We start from the raw sequence: 17,343 nt of genomic DNA, 5'->3' as shown, positions 1-17,343 counted from the left end.
TCGTAAGTAACTAAAAACAGTAAGAGCAACAGGAAAAGGCCAACAGGAAATGACTGCGTTAGTATTTTTCTCTCCCAGTCTCTTCTTGCTGCTTTCAGGGGGTTGTATTCCAAAGACACTGCACGGCCACATGTGTTTGGAAATATGCAAAGTATACAGTCAGCCATCCACATCAACGTCATGAATCAAGTATAATATAAAAGCTGTTTTGTTTCATAGGTGGTATAAATGTGATATAATACGACGTATCTTTTTAAATTCAGAAACTAACCCTGCTCTAATGCAAACTACACAATAATACTGGCTTTTTCTTAGAGAAGACTTTCACAAGGCTAAATTTTTTCTGTGTTCCTTTCCCCAGGTAGCATTCAATGGTTAAAATCCTATTTGAAACATGAAACTCACCCACCCTCCAGACGGAAACGTAAGAACAACTGAACAAATCACATCCAAGACCGGGAAAGGCTACTGCCTTTCAATAGCAAGAAAAACCTCAGATAATTGCATCTGTCAGGTAGAAATCATTAGGACATTGATTCTCCATTTTATCAGAAAGCCAGATGAGAAAAGAATGTATAACACAGATGTCAACACAGTACATAGAGGGAATTCAAGAGAATGCAATTTCCCCTTAGAGGATTGTGGTTCAAAGGGTTAAACTGTTTGGTGGCAGGCTGTATGGCTGGTCAGATGCCTGAAAAGTCCCTCTCAGTCAGAGCACACACTGAGCCACATTGCCGGCTGAGCTGTTTTCATCGATATTTCATCAATATTACCACAGTTCATAAGAACATTCTGGCTCTGAGACTTTAACATCTGAACTAGGGATTATGGGAGTGAAACTGACCTTGTTCAATTCAAACAGGCTCAGAGCAGAAGGAGCTGGAGAAGCTGAACAAGCCAACACTGCTGCTCTTCAGACAGGACAATGAAGACAAAGGTTGAAGCAGTTTGGCAAAGCAGTTTGTATCACGTGTTTGTACCTTACCCTGAAGCTGGAACCGTACTCCGGGCATCTCACTAGGCCCTGGTCCCACCTGCTGCACCACTGAACTGTTCACACTTCAGGGACGGATGAAGGGGCCAACGGACCAAAGCAACTCACGATTCCCAACCCTGAGAAACCTAGCTATAGGACATGCCATAAATCAGAGGCCTTTGGAGGCCTCAGTGCATTTCAGTGCAGAAGAGATGTGGTGGTGTAAGGCATCCTCATGCAAATTACCTCTCTAGTATTTTGATTAGAACAAGATTTTTGACCACATACTAATCTTTACAGTACTAATGCATGGTTTTTCACAACTACTATTTTGAAGAACATTAATACTTGCCATACTGAACATTGACAATAGAATATGTTTTAAGTTGTCCTTTTAAGCGGAATGTTCCCTTTTCTATAAAATCAGAGTAAAGCATAAGACTTTATATATCTATGTAGAAGACCAATCTGATCCCTCTGCCTCCACCTCCCAATGGATTACAGGTGCCTGACGTGTGGGCTTAGCCATGCCTCACTCTCTTCTCTCTTCTACTGCTCCTTCTCAAAGCCCATTGTTGTATCCTCCCCATCTAAAGAAGATAGGTGCGGGAGAGTTCCTAGGCTCACACCACAGCTACTGCTATCTCTCTTACTGGTCTCCCAGCTTCCATTTTTAACCTGGTTACTAACTGTTTGTAAAGCTAAAACAAAAAAAAAAATCTTCTTGGTACCTACATTGCAGCAAGCTCCTTGCTGAAAACCTGCACTGACTTCCCCTCCCCACAGGGTACAACCCTCAGTCCCTACTCAAGAATCACTGCCCTTCTCTGTCCCACTAGAGGGAAGAAGGATGGGGAAGGGAAGAAGAAAACACATGTCTTAGTTTCTATTGCTGTGATGAAACAAGTTGGGGAGAGAAGAGTTTATTTAGCAGACACTTCCACATCACAACTCATCACTGAAAACAGCTGGGACAAGAACTAGAACAGGGCAGGGACCGAGAGGCAGGAGCTGATACAGATGCCATGGAGGGGTGTTCTTTGCTGGCTTGTACCCATGGCTTACCCAGCCTACTTTCTTATAAAACCCAGGACCACCAGCCCAGGGATGGCCCTGCCTACAATGACCTTGGCCCTCCCCCATCAATCACTAATTAAGAAAATGCCCTACAGCAGGAAAACTTATGGAGGCATTTTCTCAACTGTGGCTCCCCCCTTTCAGATAACTCTACCTTGTGTTAGGCTGACACAAAATTATCCAGCACAATAAGAGAGGGAGGGAGGGAAGGAGAGAGTGGGGGAAGAAAGGCAGACCAACAAGCAAGTAATAATAAAGTAATCAGACTTGTGGAAACCAGGAGCAGAATGGCAGCTCTGGGCCTACAAACTTTCAGCTCTACAAGATGAAGAAGCTCTAAGGGCAACCACAAACACAGTTGCTATGGATGACCCTACAAACCTAAACACATTGAAATGGCTGCAGTGGTAAATGCTGCTGTTTGTTTAACACAAAATGTAAGTACCAGTAGTTCTTGTCTCTCCTCCTCTCTTCCTCTCCTCCTCCCTCCTCCTCCCCCTGACACCAAACAGGGTCTCACTATGTAGTGCTAGCCAGCTCATTACACACTCTGCAGTCTACAGTGTGATCAAACTCAGCAATCCTTCTGCCCCAGCCTCAGTCCCAGTCCCAAGTGCTGGGACTAAAAGTTGGAGCTACTATGCCTGAATTCACTAGTTCTCTTTATCAACAACAATTATTAAGTGGATTCCAATGAGTTAAAGAGTTAAACATTGCTAATTTTTCTAATTGCTCCTTGTGATGGTTTGTATGGCCTTGTTGGAGTAGGTGTGTCCCTGTGGGCATGGGACTCTAGCTGCCTGGAAGTCAGTCTTCCACTAGCAGCCTTCAGATGAAGATGTAGAACTGTCAACTCCTCCTGTACCAGGCCTGCCTGGATGTTGCCACACTCCTACCTTGATGATAATGGACTAAACCTCTGAACCTGTAAGCCAGCCCAAAATATATGTTGTCCTTTATAATACTTGCCTTGGTCATGGGGTCTATTCACAGCAATAAAACCCTAAGACACTCCTTATAAGAGATTGTGCACCATGCCTCTGCCTCACTCGTAAGAACACCAAGCATGCCTTCTGCTCAGGGAGGGGAAAGTTGTCCACTGAGCTACCATCCCTCTATGATAAGTTACACGGCTTAGCAAGAAGCACACATGACAGCGTCAGAGCCGCAGAACCTTACAGAAGATGAATTACAGATAAATGCTGCAGACAGAGGGGAACAGAGCAGTTCCATGAAGACAGGCAGGCCTTCTCACCAGCACCTGAGAAGCCTGGAGGGTAGAGTTGGTCCCACCCAGGGTAAGGGAAGTTCCCAGGACTGCTCCACAAGCAGTCTCCAGCTGAGGACAGCAGGCGTTTCAGACAGATATAAACTTTACCAAAAGGGACTAAGGGATTATCATTATTATTTTTCCTTCTAGCAAGTATCAGTTAGTGCAACAAACTACTAGACCAAAGCATAATGCTAGTAAGATCATTTTCAATTCACATAAGAGAATGTGTTCCTTTAACAGCGCTTTTCAATATACGCCTCTGCTCATTAAAGTGCTTTTATTTTTAACTTCATTTTGGAGCTAAGGGTAGAGCCCAAGGCCTTAACTCTGAGTAACACATGTAAGCCCCAGAGCGTTAAGAATGATGAAAGAGCATAACTACACAGTAAATCAGTGTGCATGCATGTAAGAAATTATGTTCTGCACACTTACAAGAAGAATGCCATGATTTCTGCCATTAACTTTTCTTTTTCTTTTTTTCCAGAAATGCCCCCTATCACTTTACTATCTAAATACTGTGGTCCATAGTAATGTCTTTTTCCAAGTCATAAATGATGAAAGAGTAAAAACCACAGAGAAATTGGGAAAATATGATCCGAAGCCAACACAAGCAAGCCAGAGGAAGGGCTGCGAGCTACTGGTTTGGAAGTGAAAACATTACATGAATACACCCATGGCGACATGGTAGAGCCACACCTGGAGGGGGACATTCTACTCCATTCCCAATCCTATCGTAACCACAGCCTCAGAAGCCAGGCTGTGACCTCAGCTTGGAGGAGGCAGGCACAGGGCCGTCATCAGCAAGCCTGCCTTAGAGACTCACTTTAGCGTCTCCTGTAAACAGTGGTGCTGATTTTAGAACACTTTGCCTACTAAGTAAGTGGCAAATCCCACTGAAAGTGAACTCAAAGGAAGGAACAGTTAACCTGTTGCATGGAAAATATCCATATGCACAATTATCTGCATAACTGAACTCTGACCTATGTCTTTAACTAGTCTAATTCTTCCCCCTTATAAGAAGACAAGGAGCTCAACGTAAGGCGTGCAAACTTATAAAGGCAGCAAGCTTAAACTTACAGTGCAGAGTAGGAACTGCAGAGGCCAAGTCACTGAATGCAGCACCAAGCACTATGATGGAGACACTTGGTGCACTTGTGGGGCGGGGGTAAATGACACAGCGACCAAGTGTGGCTTTGCTTGTCTATTTGCACGTGGAAATTTCCCTTAAAACATTAACAAGTGGGGCAGCTGAGAGATGACCAGGGAGGAAGTGAGCAGAGAGCCTTTCTTATGGCTGTGGAAGCTAAGAACGATCAGATGAGGTTCCTTATATGCAGATATTTAGAGACCTCTAAAACTTAACAGTGTTTCCACAGAATGGCTAGTAAATAGTCGGAACATATTACTGTGGGTCTTTAAATCAAACTAGATTAAGAGATAGAAATGGAGCTGTGGTCTGGGTTTAAAGCTTGTATAGAAAGAGAACGACGCACAAGAGGCTGCATGTTAAATGTGTTACTAGGATTGATACAGTCAACGCCAAAAGCAATGTTTAAAGTGGCTGTTAATGACGTGTGGGATTACACCGGTTTTCACTTCTCGTATGTTAACTGCTCTTCAGAGTCTTACCCGGAATGAATGAGCATATTTATTTCTCTTAGAAAAGTCAACACAGATCCTAAGAGTCACATCACTTCCCCTTCAACTACACTCTGGGCTTCTGAAGTAATAACAATTCAAATAGTGAGAGAGAGAGAGAGAGAGAGAGAGAGAGAGAGAGAGAGAGAGAGAGAGAGAGAGAGAGCAGAAATAGTCATCCAAAAAGTAACCACAAACCACATGGGGTTAAGATTCTCCTGTGCAAACCCCCTGCTACAGCAGCACTGTCCCACAGAAGCTGGTGGGACAGGGCAGCCATGATCAAAGGGCTCATTATGTTCCAAAGCATATACGTAGCCTGTACCACATGTGGGTACTGAGCACCTGAAATATGGCCCATGTGATGGAGAAACTGGGTTATAAGTTTCATCTGAGGAGCACGTGTGGCTCCCGGCTCCGTACTGAACTTCAAGGCAATCAAGGAGAAGAGTCATCAGATTTGCAGCTCTGCTGACCACTCTCACTCTCCCGCTAGTCCATCATCTGTAATTTGTTGAACCATTACCTCTCCCTTTCTCCAGATATCTAATGAATCGATATTCCTAAAAAGATGGCACAGTAAGGCTCAAGCACTTCCTCCAAAGCAGCAGCATGAACGAACCATGCTAAGAGTGCACTAAGATACCAACTCTGTCACTTGTCTACCTCCTCACAGGCAGTCAGTGAGCACTGCTTTACCGTCAATGATCTCACAGCTGAGAAACAGCATTGCCCATCAGCTGTTGTTCTTACCCCAGTAGAACTTTCTGGGCCGCCAGAAAGTGAAGTTATCCTTGGAGTTACAGACAACTGTTTCAACCTGGTGTTAATTTCATCCTGCAGCTTCCAATTTTGGACATATGTGTTTTAACCATTCAGACTGGTTCCTAATACTGTATGGTAAACACTTTTCAAGACTAATGAATTAATAAAACAAAAAATAACCAATGCAAGAAAAGCTGAACAGAATTCCCAGTAAATATCAGAGTAGGTTCCTACCTCTACTGATGTCTAAATTAGACAGCTAAGATACTCTTTTTCAAGGTAAAAAACAAACAAACAAACAAACAAACAACAGACTAATGCACCCACATACCCACAGCACCACATTAAACAGTGAGTTTACTGTACTTCCCACAAGACCCTAAGAAGATCAGGAACCAAGATCAGCAATGCTTTTACTAGCACTCATCTGTGCAGACAATCCTGAGCATTTTGCCCCTTCACTCCATCCGTACCTTGAATGTTCTTGAAAGCGCTGTGCTCGTAGCTGGGATGCCACAAACAAGGATGATGCAATAGCCAATAACTGGTCTCTCTCACTGGGTGTTAACATGTGCCCTGTAGGAAATGAATCACCAGTCATATCTGTGACATCAACATTTGCACCCCCCCCTTAGAGTCTTCAGCCAATCAGACAGCATCTGCATCTCCCTCTTAGTCATCAACCAATCACACAACATCTGCACCTCTCTCTTAGAGTCATCAACCAATAAGAGGAAAACTTTACCAGGCACCAATAATAGATTCAGGATTGTACAAGAAGCAAGTAATTGGGTATAAAAAGAAACTTAGTAAGAAAAAAAGTAAAACAAAACAAACAAACAACAACAAAAAATCAAGCTGTGCTCACTGGAAGCTCACTGCCTAACACAGGAAAAAAGATTTATTTTGTTGTGTTTCCTAAGTTTATTTATTTTCCAACCAGAATACCAGAATATTGACATTCTTGAAAACAAATTTCCAATTACCATTTAACACTTCCTATTTTTACACAAAAACATGAAATAGATTTCAGTAGAAATTGTCTTATCTAAGCACCTGTTTCAAACTTACTCATGTATACTGAAGAACAAGAATTTACCAGCTTTCCTAAAGCTGTGACTGAGTATCAGTGCCTTTTATTCTAAAAGTTCTGAAAAGCCAATTCCAAAATGCACAGTCTGGCTTCTCTGCAATGTGAGCAATGAATGGTTAAGGACATACATGTGGAAGGTGGCCAACATCTCTCTGTAGCAGCTAGCAGAAAGGCTGATTGATATGGTTGGTCTCTCCTCTTTACCTTACCACCAGTCACCTGAACTCTGAAGTAAAAGGAAGTGTTATGTTTATTGACTCTTTTAGAGAAAGAAAACAACTGTTTAGTTTATAAACTATTTAAATAATAAAACCAAAGCTTTTGAGCTGGTTCAGTGGTTAAGAGAATGCATGGCTCTTTAAAGTTTGGTTCCTAGTACCCAGGTTCAGCAGCTCAAAACTCTTTTATTTTATTTATGTGTAGGAGCGTGTCTGCATGCGTGGGTGAGCACATGAATGCAGGTGCACATGGAAGCCAGAGGTATTAGATCTTTAAAGCTGGAGTATAGAAAGTTATACACCACAGACATTGATTTTAAGAACTGAACATGGGTTCTCTGGAAGAAGAGCAAGTTCTTTTAACTGCTGAGCCATTTCTCCAAGTCCAGGAAAGAGATTTAAATGGGTGAAGAAAACAAACCAGCCATAAATGGGAAAGCCAGACGGAAGATCTCCAGGAAGCACACCAGCTTCTCACACCTGTTTCCTGTCATCACTCCTCCTCCATAAGTTTACTTCTAAGGAAAGTGAGGATAAAAGGCCAGAAGTTCGAACTTCTGCAGAAGCAGATTGATGCTAGTCAAGGACATGAACAAGGCCATGTTTTTCTAGCATGAAAGACTCAAAGAAAATAAAGGCATACTTTCCTGCCTCTATACTTGCAGTCAGAAGGGGGAACAAATCAATCAATTAACAAATGCCCCTCTTCCACAATTTCTCTCCAAACCAAAATTCAGTTGGCTCCAGGGGCAATGGTCTAGCCAGCCTCACATGCCCGACTGCATTGTGGCAGGTAAGAAGTGACTCTAGCAGAATTGTATAAGAATCAATGGGTCTCAGGGCAGGTCAGATAATGCAGAATCTGTAATTAGCACACCACTTGAGAGCACTGAAGTAACCACGCTGTCTGCTCCTAGACATGTGACGGCAGATAATCACACGGTACAGCAGGTACAACTGGAGTTCTGAGCGAAAAAAACTCAGTATGCATACAAATTTATTTGAAACAAAGTGACTTGAGCATCATTTTTTAAAATAAACTAAAATCACTCAGAATGTAAGTATAATTATTTTTCAAGATCTGTAGCACATTCTTCTATAGAAAGGTAATTCATGAAATAGAAGGGTATGGAAAACTCAAGCAATCTATACACTGTGGGGGCAAATCCATACACTGAATGAACCATTATACAACATGGGAACTCATGCTGATTCTAGGAAAGACGCCCTCATTTGACTTCATAAACCACAACCCTGTGGGCCATGGCACATCACTGACCTTCTTCTGAAACTTGGACAGCAATGGAAAGACCCACATGATCTTTTCTCAGCATTTTCACAAAAACAGGACACCAACTTCCCAAAACAAAACACCTAGAAGAAGAGTTCTCCAAGCATGTCTCAGGGATGACTTGGGGTCCCAGGGATGACTTGGGGTCCCAGGATCCCTGCACAGGCCAACAAAACTAGAGCAATTTTCCTATCTGCTTTGTATTGGCCCTCATTTCCAAGGTGAAGCATCTCTATATTTCTTCCTGGAATCTGCTTACGGCTCCAGACCGCAGTATGCAGACGATGTGATGACCTCATTGCCCCCACACCAACACCTAATGGGTTTATTACAGTTGTTTACAAATGAACCAGGGAGTGTGCTCCAATTCATCAGTGACATATTAAGATCAGTAGATACATAAGCTCTTTGGAGCACAAGAGAACTGACTGATGGACTTCATGGGGACTCCCAGTAACAGAGGGTCTATCAGCAGCAGCACACAGAACAGAGAATATGATAACACAAACACACACTTTCTATGTTCAATCAAATTCTTTCAAAAATATTATAACACAGATGTATACTCTATGTCCAACCAAGTTCTTAGAAAAAAGCAGTCACTTCTCAAAGGAAAATAGATAATCCTGATACTGCTTTTGAAGGGGGGTGAAGTTGAAGTATAACAAGGTACCAGAGAAAGAGATTCAAGATGCTCATTCTGGTCAACTGAAATTACAGCTCTTAAAATAGCTTGTTCATTTTTTCCTTTAATTTCAAATCAAACAAAATTTGCTTTTCAACATTCGAATGAAAAAAGTCAACAAGAACAATTTCTTGTGTATCCTATTTTTAAATTTTAGATTCAATCACTTCAAAGTTCAAATCTAAGAACCTTTTGTAAAAGTAACCTCAGCTACAAACAGATTTGGGGAAATAAACAAATGTAATAGAAAAATTTAATGTAGCCAAAGAGACCAGCACTTGCCTATGAACAGTGCTGAGGTCAGGCCAGATGGGAAACAGATGGATAACCCCAGTGGTGCAAAGTGACCTGGACCCAGACACATTGAGAAAACTCTGGACTGGCTTCTCTTGCCACTTCCTGATATCTCTCAGGCACATATATCAAATAATCAAAGATGATGGCTTAACGTAGTTGAGATTTGCTCTGGGTTTCACCTTATAGGGAAGGTGAAGGACAGGAGGTAGTAGCCACTCAGAGAAGGAGAAACTAGCATAACAGTAACCTCAGGGAATAAAATGGGAAGGAGATGTTGGGAATGGACAATAAGGTTTGTTTGCTGAATACCTTAGAGGGAGGCCATCTGACGACACATCATTAAAAAGTCTGTGGCCTATGAACTGGAATCCCAGCCCAACCCAAGGAATCCTCAAGCTCTAACTGAAAACCCTACTATCCGGGTGTGAGATGAAGGTCACTGTTCTGGCCTACCACGTACAAGGTCCTGCGCTCTGTCCCAAACATTAAAAGAAAGCAATAAGTAATGCACATATGAGTTCACAGAGACTGTGACATCATGCACAGGCCTGCAAAATTCATGCCAGACAAGATCCAAGCAAGAAGAAGGTGAAGTAGGAACAGAGTCGTACCCCCGAACCAAGATGTTATTTGCAATTGATAGGTGCTGGAAGACAAAAAAAAAAAAAAAAAATCAAGTTTTCTCCAATGGAGTAACACTGGGTATATTAACGACACTCGACACTCCAGAACAAGTCTCTAAGAGTAGTTGACTAACACAAAATGGTTAGTCCATGCTTTGTGTCTGCATGTTGTTGTGGTGGTTTGTTGTTTATGTCTTCCTTATTTTGTTATTTGTTTTGGGTTTTGCTTCTAAGAAAGATAAAGTTGGGTAGAAAAGGAAAAACCACAAAAACCCTAGAGTCTGTTCCAGCCTTAGTGGTTTTAGTGATCACATAGCTTCTCTGAGCTTAGTGAAAATGAGAGCTGAGATTAAGTCATTGCAAAAGGCTCTTCCAGCAAATTATGACTCAAGGAAGGACTCCTTCTGCTGCAAGCACAAGAGTCTATGTTGACAATTTCCTCACTACAAAGGAAATGTAGTTAAATGTCCAGTGGAAAGTGTGCTCTGTTCTAAGGTCAATTTCTCAGCTAAAGAGAATTGTGGCTCCTAAAGAATTTGCAACACTTTACATAATTTTAAATGTACGCTAAGTATAGTCATCACTGCGAATGAGATTTAAAGTCCTATTTTCCTCTCCTGGGGGTTACTCGCCAATATGTACATTCATGCTCACATAACTACATGTGAAGACAGACAGACACTCAGATACATACATAAAATTTGCTCTGAGAGTTGACTCAAAGGACCACTTTCTCCTTGTGCCACTATTTCCCATCATGTTACCAACACCAATGAATTATCTGGGCAGACATGGACCCATAAGGAAGTTCTAAATCCACTTCACAATTTACCATAGCTTCTAAACTTCCGTGAAGAGAATAAAATATTAGAATCAAACAGAATGAGTTGTTTATCTAGATATGTGCATAGGGTATCTAAAATGTCCAAAGCATTCCTCTCATCAACACCATGATAAGATTCTTTTCATTGATTAAACAAGTGTTTATATTATGTCCCCTGTGAGTTGTTACCAGGGAGACGGTAAGACGCAATGGCCTAAGTGGTTCTGACCTCAGGATAGCAAATGTTAATAAGCTAATTCTCCATTATAAAGCTGAAATCATGGCCAAGATGTAGTTTATCCTGTTTTTGAAAATTCAAAGGTTTAAGAAAAATAATCTGATGAATTACTATTCTTATTCATTTCAAGAGTACAAATTAAAGAAATTCTCAATTTCTTGATACTAATGATGAAACTCAAAGAACATTTAAGCTGTCTATATTCAATTTAATTTACAAAACCTTATTACATCGTCTGAACTAAAAGGTACTTTGTAAGTGCACTCCGCAGTCAACTCCATGATGCTAAGCTGACTGTTAGTCACTTTCTGTACTACAGCACGTGTGTTGCTTTGTTTATATTTAATGTGATGGTGTTAGGGATCAAAACCTAGGGCTTCACACATGCTCAGCAAGGACTGCTAATGTACACCCAACCCTAAAATACTTGGAATCTAAGAATCAGCCTTTGTATCCCAGCTCACTAGGGACTCATGTCTAGATACTCCTAGAATCCCAAGTAAATCACTGGTTTCTTCTGATGCTGACCAGGTCTTCAGTGCTCTATCTCCAGCTTGATTTAAAAAAAAAAATCTCCTGAAACTTGGAAACACTCACTGACAAGTTGTCAGTGTTAAAGTTAACGCGAGGACTTTTCTTCATCCAACGTCCATTTAAAGCTGTTACCTGAGAGACTATTCTCTGAGCTTCAAATGCAGCATAGCTGGAACACTCCTAGACTACATGAGTACACCCTACACACTCATACTTTTTTGTTGTTTTGCTTTTAAGAGAAAAGCTAAAAGTCGTTACCTTCATAAATTGCCCATGCATACTCAAAAACATGAATGTTAATGGTCAAGAATATTTCAAAAATGTAATACAGTAAAAAGAACAGAAGCCAAAGGACCTTCACTCATAATAGAAAAGTTGTGTGTTACAAATAAGAATAAAATTAGCCTGATGTAACTCAACCGATGTCTGAGAACTAAATAGCTCAGCACATACATATACATACCTTTGAAGCCATCAGGATACACATCAGAGAGAAACTTAGTGCTGATGTCCCCTTTCACAAAACGCGTGTTGATTATCACCTCCCGAAGCAGTGGGATGTTGTGTGTAACACCTATAAGCAGAATTTCAGACTGAATTGGAGAATTGATAAAGTGCTTGTCATACGAGCACAAAGACTCTGTTTCACTCCCCTGTGACAAATGGGAGTAAGTAAGACTGTGTACGCCTGGGATGCCAGTGTTGGGTAGGCAGAGACAGGAGGATCCTTGGAGTTTGCTGGTCAGGCAGTCTAGTCAAATTAGTGAGCTCCAGGTTAGTGAGACACTGTCTCAAAAACTAAGATGTAGAGCCACTAAGAAAAATACCAACATAGACCTATGACTTACATTCTCTCCCTTCTACCCCTTCTCTCTTTCCCCCTCCCTCTCCTCTCTCCTCTTTCCCTCCCTTTGTCTAAGAAAACCCCAATTACTAGTCTCTCCTTACCTAATGAAATCATTTAGAAAAAACAAAAACAAAAAACAAAAAGAAGCCACCCAATCAATCAGATCCATTCCCCACCCTTCCTGCAGCGAGGCAGATGACTAATTCCCAAACAGAGAATGCAAGTTGAATTGATGTGCTCAACACCTTTCTTTTATTTCCTCCTCTTAGGGGCTTCTGGATGTGGCAAGAACTTCACTTTAGCAATGTAAATGAAGCAGACCAACCCCTAGTCTGCTTGTCTGTCTACCTGCGTGTGCATGCTTATCCCCTTACATGACCTCACTATCTGGAAGGATCAACAGACTAATTGCATCAAAACCAAGTACATTTGTACATTTCCATATTTTCCATACTATGGTTTCTAGATACCTTGCTTACAGCAGGTTACCATGAACTTGAGGCTTACATATGGGGACATGGGTTTATCTTTCAAAATGAATATCCATCCCTAGGCTAATCAATATTAACAATTTACTATATCCTTTCAAGCACTTTTTATGCATCTCTTTATTCTAGACCACATTAACAACCTACGTAAACATATGACCATCTCTGTTCCCAAATATGCTTATATCTCAACTGGATAAAATCCAATTCTCAAGCTATCCCACCTACTTCAAACATTTACATCAAGCTCCAGAATTCTAGTCATAATGTTATTCCTTTATACAAAAATTCCATAGATGGATTTATCCTATTTAGAGGATTATATAATTCATGACCTTTGTGTTAAATATCTGTGAGAAATGCACGCCCATGGCAAAAATTTAGCTTCTAGCCAAAAATTACTGCTTCCAAGGGCTGAGAATACCCAGAAACAATTGTATGCCTGAAGCATGGGTATATTACACACATATAAAAACTTTTAATTAAAAACAAAACAACAGCAAAAAAAAAAGTTTCATTACTGAGGTAACAGAAGGTCTACAAACCTCTGATGGCCTAAAAAAATCGCTGGACACAAGGTGACATTCATTTACAAAGATGAAGCATTTGCTAAGATACTTAGACAAACCAAAGGGCAAGAATTTTTAAAAGTTTCTTGAAAATGGTGATGACATGAAAGGGATCAGCAACTAGATCATGTATTACAGGTGGACGAAGTCAAAGCACTTGAGGAAGGATCTCATCTGCCAGAGAAACATCTGTGCTCAGGAAACAAGCCCAGCAGGGCTCAGAAGAGAAACGTGGAGCACCATATCAGGATAGGAACCTGAGATCTGCATAGGAGAAGAAATTTCACCTGTGTGAGAATTTTGACAAGGCTGGAGAGATGACTGAAGTGAGGAGTAGTTGTTGTTCTTGCAGAAGACCCAGAGGTCAGTTCCCAGTACCCACCTACATGGCAGCTCACAAACACTTAAAACTCCAGTTCCAGGAAACCTCTTCTGAACTCCATAGGTGCCAGGCACATGCATGGTGCACATACATACACACACACACACACACACACACACACACACACACACACACACAAGCAAAACCATCATACACATAAAAATAAATGCATTTTTTTAAATCGGAGAAGTTCACTGTATACAAAGCAAATGGTTGCCAGTGTGCATTTGTGTGGAGAGGCCAGCCAGGAGGGAATGCTGGCTGGAGATGGGGAGCAAACACAGCTGATGCAGCTCAAAGTCTAATGTTACATTCAAGGCACAGCAAGGCACAAGAAAAAGTCACTCTCCCTCTAGAACAATGAGAATGCTGATGAGAAGCAAGGCAAAGAGAAGTAGGTTCATGCGTTCTGAGGCAGGAGACTGCACAGGGGTAAGATGAAGACAGCAAAACACATCCTTCACAACTGTACAATGTAAACTGCCCAGGCTGTGGTACCCAGCAACTGGCCGAGAGCGTCCATGGAGAAAAGAAGTGGAGCTTGAGAGAAGTAAAGGATTTAGCCACAGGCTGTGTGGCTTAGCTGATGCCAAGCGCAGGACCTGAGTCAAGAATGTCCTAATCTTGGGTTCTACAATGCAACAGAAGGTGCCTCAACTGACATGGAGAGCTTAGGAGAACGAACACTCGCTTCACTTTGAGCAAGGCAGATGTCTATGAGAAGACAGGCTGGTGCTGTCTGTATGATGCCCAGTCTATTACATGCACAGTGGACAGTAAGTAAGGTGGACTCAAGCCCTTCCAGGGCCATCAAGAGAAGGAATCAAGAACAACTGGAACAGCAGGCCCAGGCAGGATGAAATCAGCACTGCACACTGCCACAGGGACTACAGCACAGATCAGCACTGCACACTGCCACGGGGACTACAGCACAGATCAGCACTGCACACTGCCACAGGGACTACAGCACAGATCAGCACTGCACACTGCCACTGGGACTACAGCACAGATCAGCACTGCACACTGCCACGGGGACTACAGCACAGATCAGCACTGCACACTGCCACAGGGACTACAGCACAGATCAGCACTGCACACTGCCACTGGGACTACAGCACAGATCAGCACTGCACACTGCCACTGGGACTACAGCACAGATCAGCACTGCACACTGCCACGGGGACTACAGCACAGATCAGCACTGCACACTGCCACTGGGACTACAGCACAGATCAGCACTGCACACTGCCACGGGGACTACAGCACAGATCAGCACTGCATACTGCCACGGGGACTACAGCACAGATCAGCACTGCACACTGCCACGGGGACTACAGCACAGATCAGCACTGCACACTGCCACGGGGACTACAGCACAGATCAGCACTGCACACTGCCACGGGGACTACAGCACAGATCAGCACTGCACACTGCCACAGGGACTACAGCACAGATCAGCACTGCACACTGCCACTGGGACTACAGCACAGATCAGCACTGCACACTGCCACGGGGACTACAGCACAGATCAGCACAGCACACTGCCACGGGGACTACAGCACAGATCAGCACTGCACACTGCCACGGGGACTACAGCACAGATCAGCACTGCACACTGCCACGGGGACTACAGCACAGATCAGCACTGCACACTGCCACGGGGACTACAGCACAGATCAGCACTGCACACTGCCACGGGGACTACAGCACAGATCAGCACTGCACACTGCACACAGTGGCATTACAATACCCAAAGTGCACAAGAAATGATAACCGCTGGGAGGGAACAAATTTATAATATGAAGTACAGTGGTGATTTAATTCAAAGAGAGAAAAGTAATTGTTCTTACATGAAAAGTAACAACTCAATTTGTCCTTTCACAAGACACTCTTTCCAAGTGGCCACCGAAATAGTAGATAAGTTAAGTGAGGCAGTCTAACTTCTATGATTATTGCTCCTACATATGCAATATGTCACATTTAGCTTAACTGAGTTTCCTTTTACAATCTAGTCCAGGCTTTTCAGCCCCCTACACTGCTGAGGCCCGAAGAGCTAGCACAGACCTGCTGTCAGTAAATATAACATGGCTTAAATACGCAGTTTACGATAATTTGGACAAGATAAAGTTACTTTCTGATACTGATATCTAAAATACTGAAATGAATGTAAGTAGCAGGATGAATGAATGAATGATATATTAGCATTTCATTCCACATTCACAGTTGAAAAAGGGTAGTGGCGTTAGGAAAGGTAACCCGAAAGGACTGTGAACAAGTATTTCTTACATCTAGGATATCAAACAACAGAGCCAAACACATGAATGAGCGTCTAACACACAAAGTATTAGATGATCTAACAGCCTTACAATGTACTTCACAGCTGACTGGCCTGGCGCCTCCTCCTTCCCCACTATGCCAGTCTCCTTTCTGTTTCCCTGTCACATGGGTCCTTTATACCCTGCCCCGTCACCTCAGAGCTTCTCTTTACACTCTCTTGCTCTCCTCTCTGCCTTCGTCCACATTTACACATGTTTACAAACACATACATAAACAAGAAGATAGGGCTGGTGTTTATCTGGATCTGGGTCACCTCCTCAATATAATTCTTTCCAACTCCATCCATTTCCCTAAATTTTTCATAATTAATCTTTCTTTACAGCATAGTAAAATTGTGTTATGTCTATATGTATCACACTTCAAGCATACATTCATCTACTGATGAACATCTAGGCTGTTCCCGTTCCATTAAAGAATTTTTTTAACCTTTAATTATATAGTAAATACAACATGAAAAACCTTAGATTTTACAAAGTTTCAAGAAAAAAATTAAAACTCAAATACATTTGTCCTTAAAGTTCTCTGAATAACAAACTACATACTACCATGTGAAATCAAACTATTACCTGTTTTCCTTCTGTAAAGTACACAGGAAAATAACCCTTTTTTTTTTCATGTATGGCTATTAACACAACAAGCTGTTCCAAGAACTAATGCCCAGAAACTACTTCTCAGGCAAAGTCAGTAATAATCAGGAAACTGCTCCATACACATGGAGCTAAGACAGTAGATGGAAGGAATAGTGCAGATAAGAGGAACCACTGTGCACTTGGGTTACATTCCTCCCAAGACCCAGAAAAAGACAATGCCTTGGAGTGAGTCCCTGTGTAAACAGTGAGCAGACAGCAGAGTATTCTTTGAGAGTTTACAGCCTCAGTAATGTTATTAATCACATACTTGTAAAAATTATGACTGAGAGTTTTAGATTGGGAATTGGGGTGACCTGTGCCAGAGTTCACCAGGTCCCATCTGCATGGGAAATCATGATCAGGACACAGAGGGAGGCCCCTGGAGCAGCCTTCTGACTGCCTGCTGGTTCCAAAACAGCAGGCCAGACACTAGCTGTGCACTCCACCAGGATCAAACACAGGCTGAGGCCACTGCTTCTTTCATGGGGACTTGGATATTAAGTTTAATGTAGGTATACTATGCTCTAAAGTTTCTTTAAAGTTTTTAGAGTATAGAA

At 42.2% G+C, this 17,343-nt stretch overlaps 1 protein-coding gene across 5 annotated transcripts in view; it reads right to left on the bottom strand.

Annotated features, from left to right (window-relative positions):
* Pcca (propionyl-CoA carboxylase subunit alpha) overlaps positions 1-17,343 on the bottom strand; it is a 334,592-nt gene that overhangs the window by 160,379 nt on the left and 156,870 nt on the right. For all 5 annotated transcript variants that reach the window (XR_015638170.1, NM_019330.2, XM_087586568.1 and 2 more), the window contains 2 exon segments: positions 11,998-12,108; positions 6,206-6,308 (listed from right to left, as the gene is read on the bottom strand). Coding sequence is in view for 4 of the 5 variants with exons in the window: in NM_019330.2 (NP_062203.2) it covers positions 6,206-6,308; positions 11,998-12,108 (214 nt within the window). In the remaining variant the exon portion in view is untranslated.

Source organism: Rattus norvegicus, chromosome 15 (genome assembly GCF_021556685.1).
Source record: "Rattus norvegicus strain SHRSP/BbbUtx chromosome 15, alternate assembly SHRSP_T2T, whole genome shotgun sequence".
NCBI classification, from domain to species: Eukaryota; Metazoa; Chordata; class Mammalia; order Rodentia; family Muridae; genus Rattus; species Rattus norvegicus.
The sequence above is the reverse complement of the archived record's forward strand: the minus strand, read 5'-3'. Positions and strand labels throughout refer to the sequence as shown.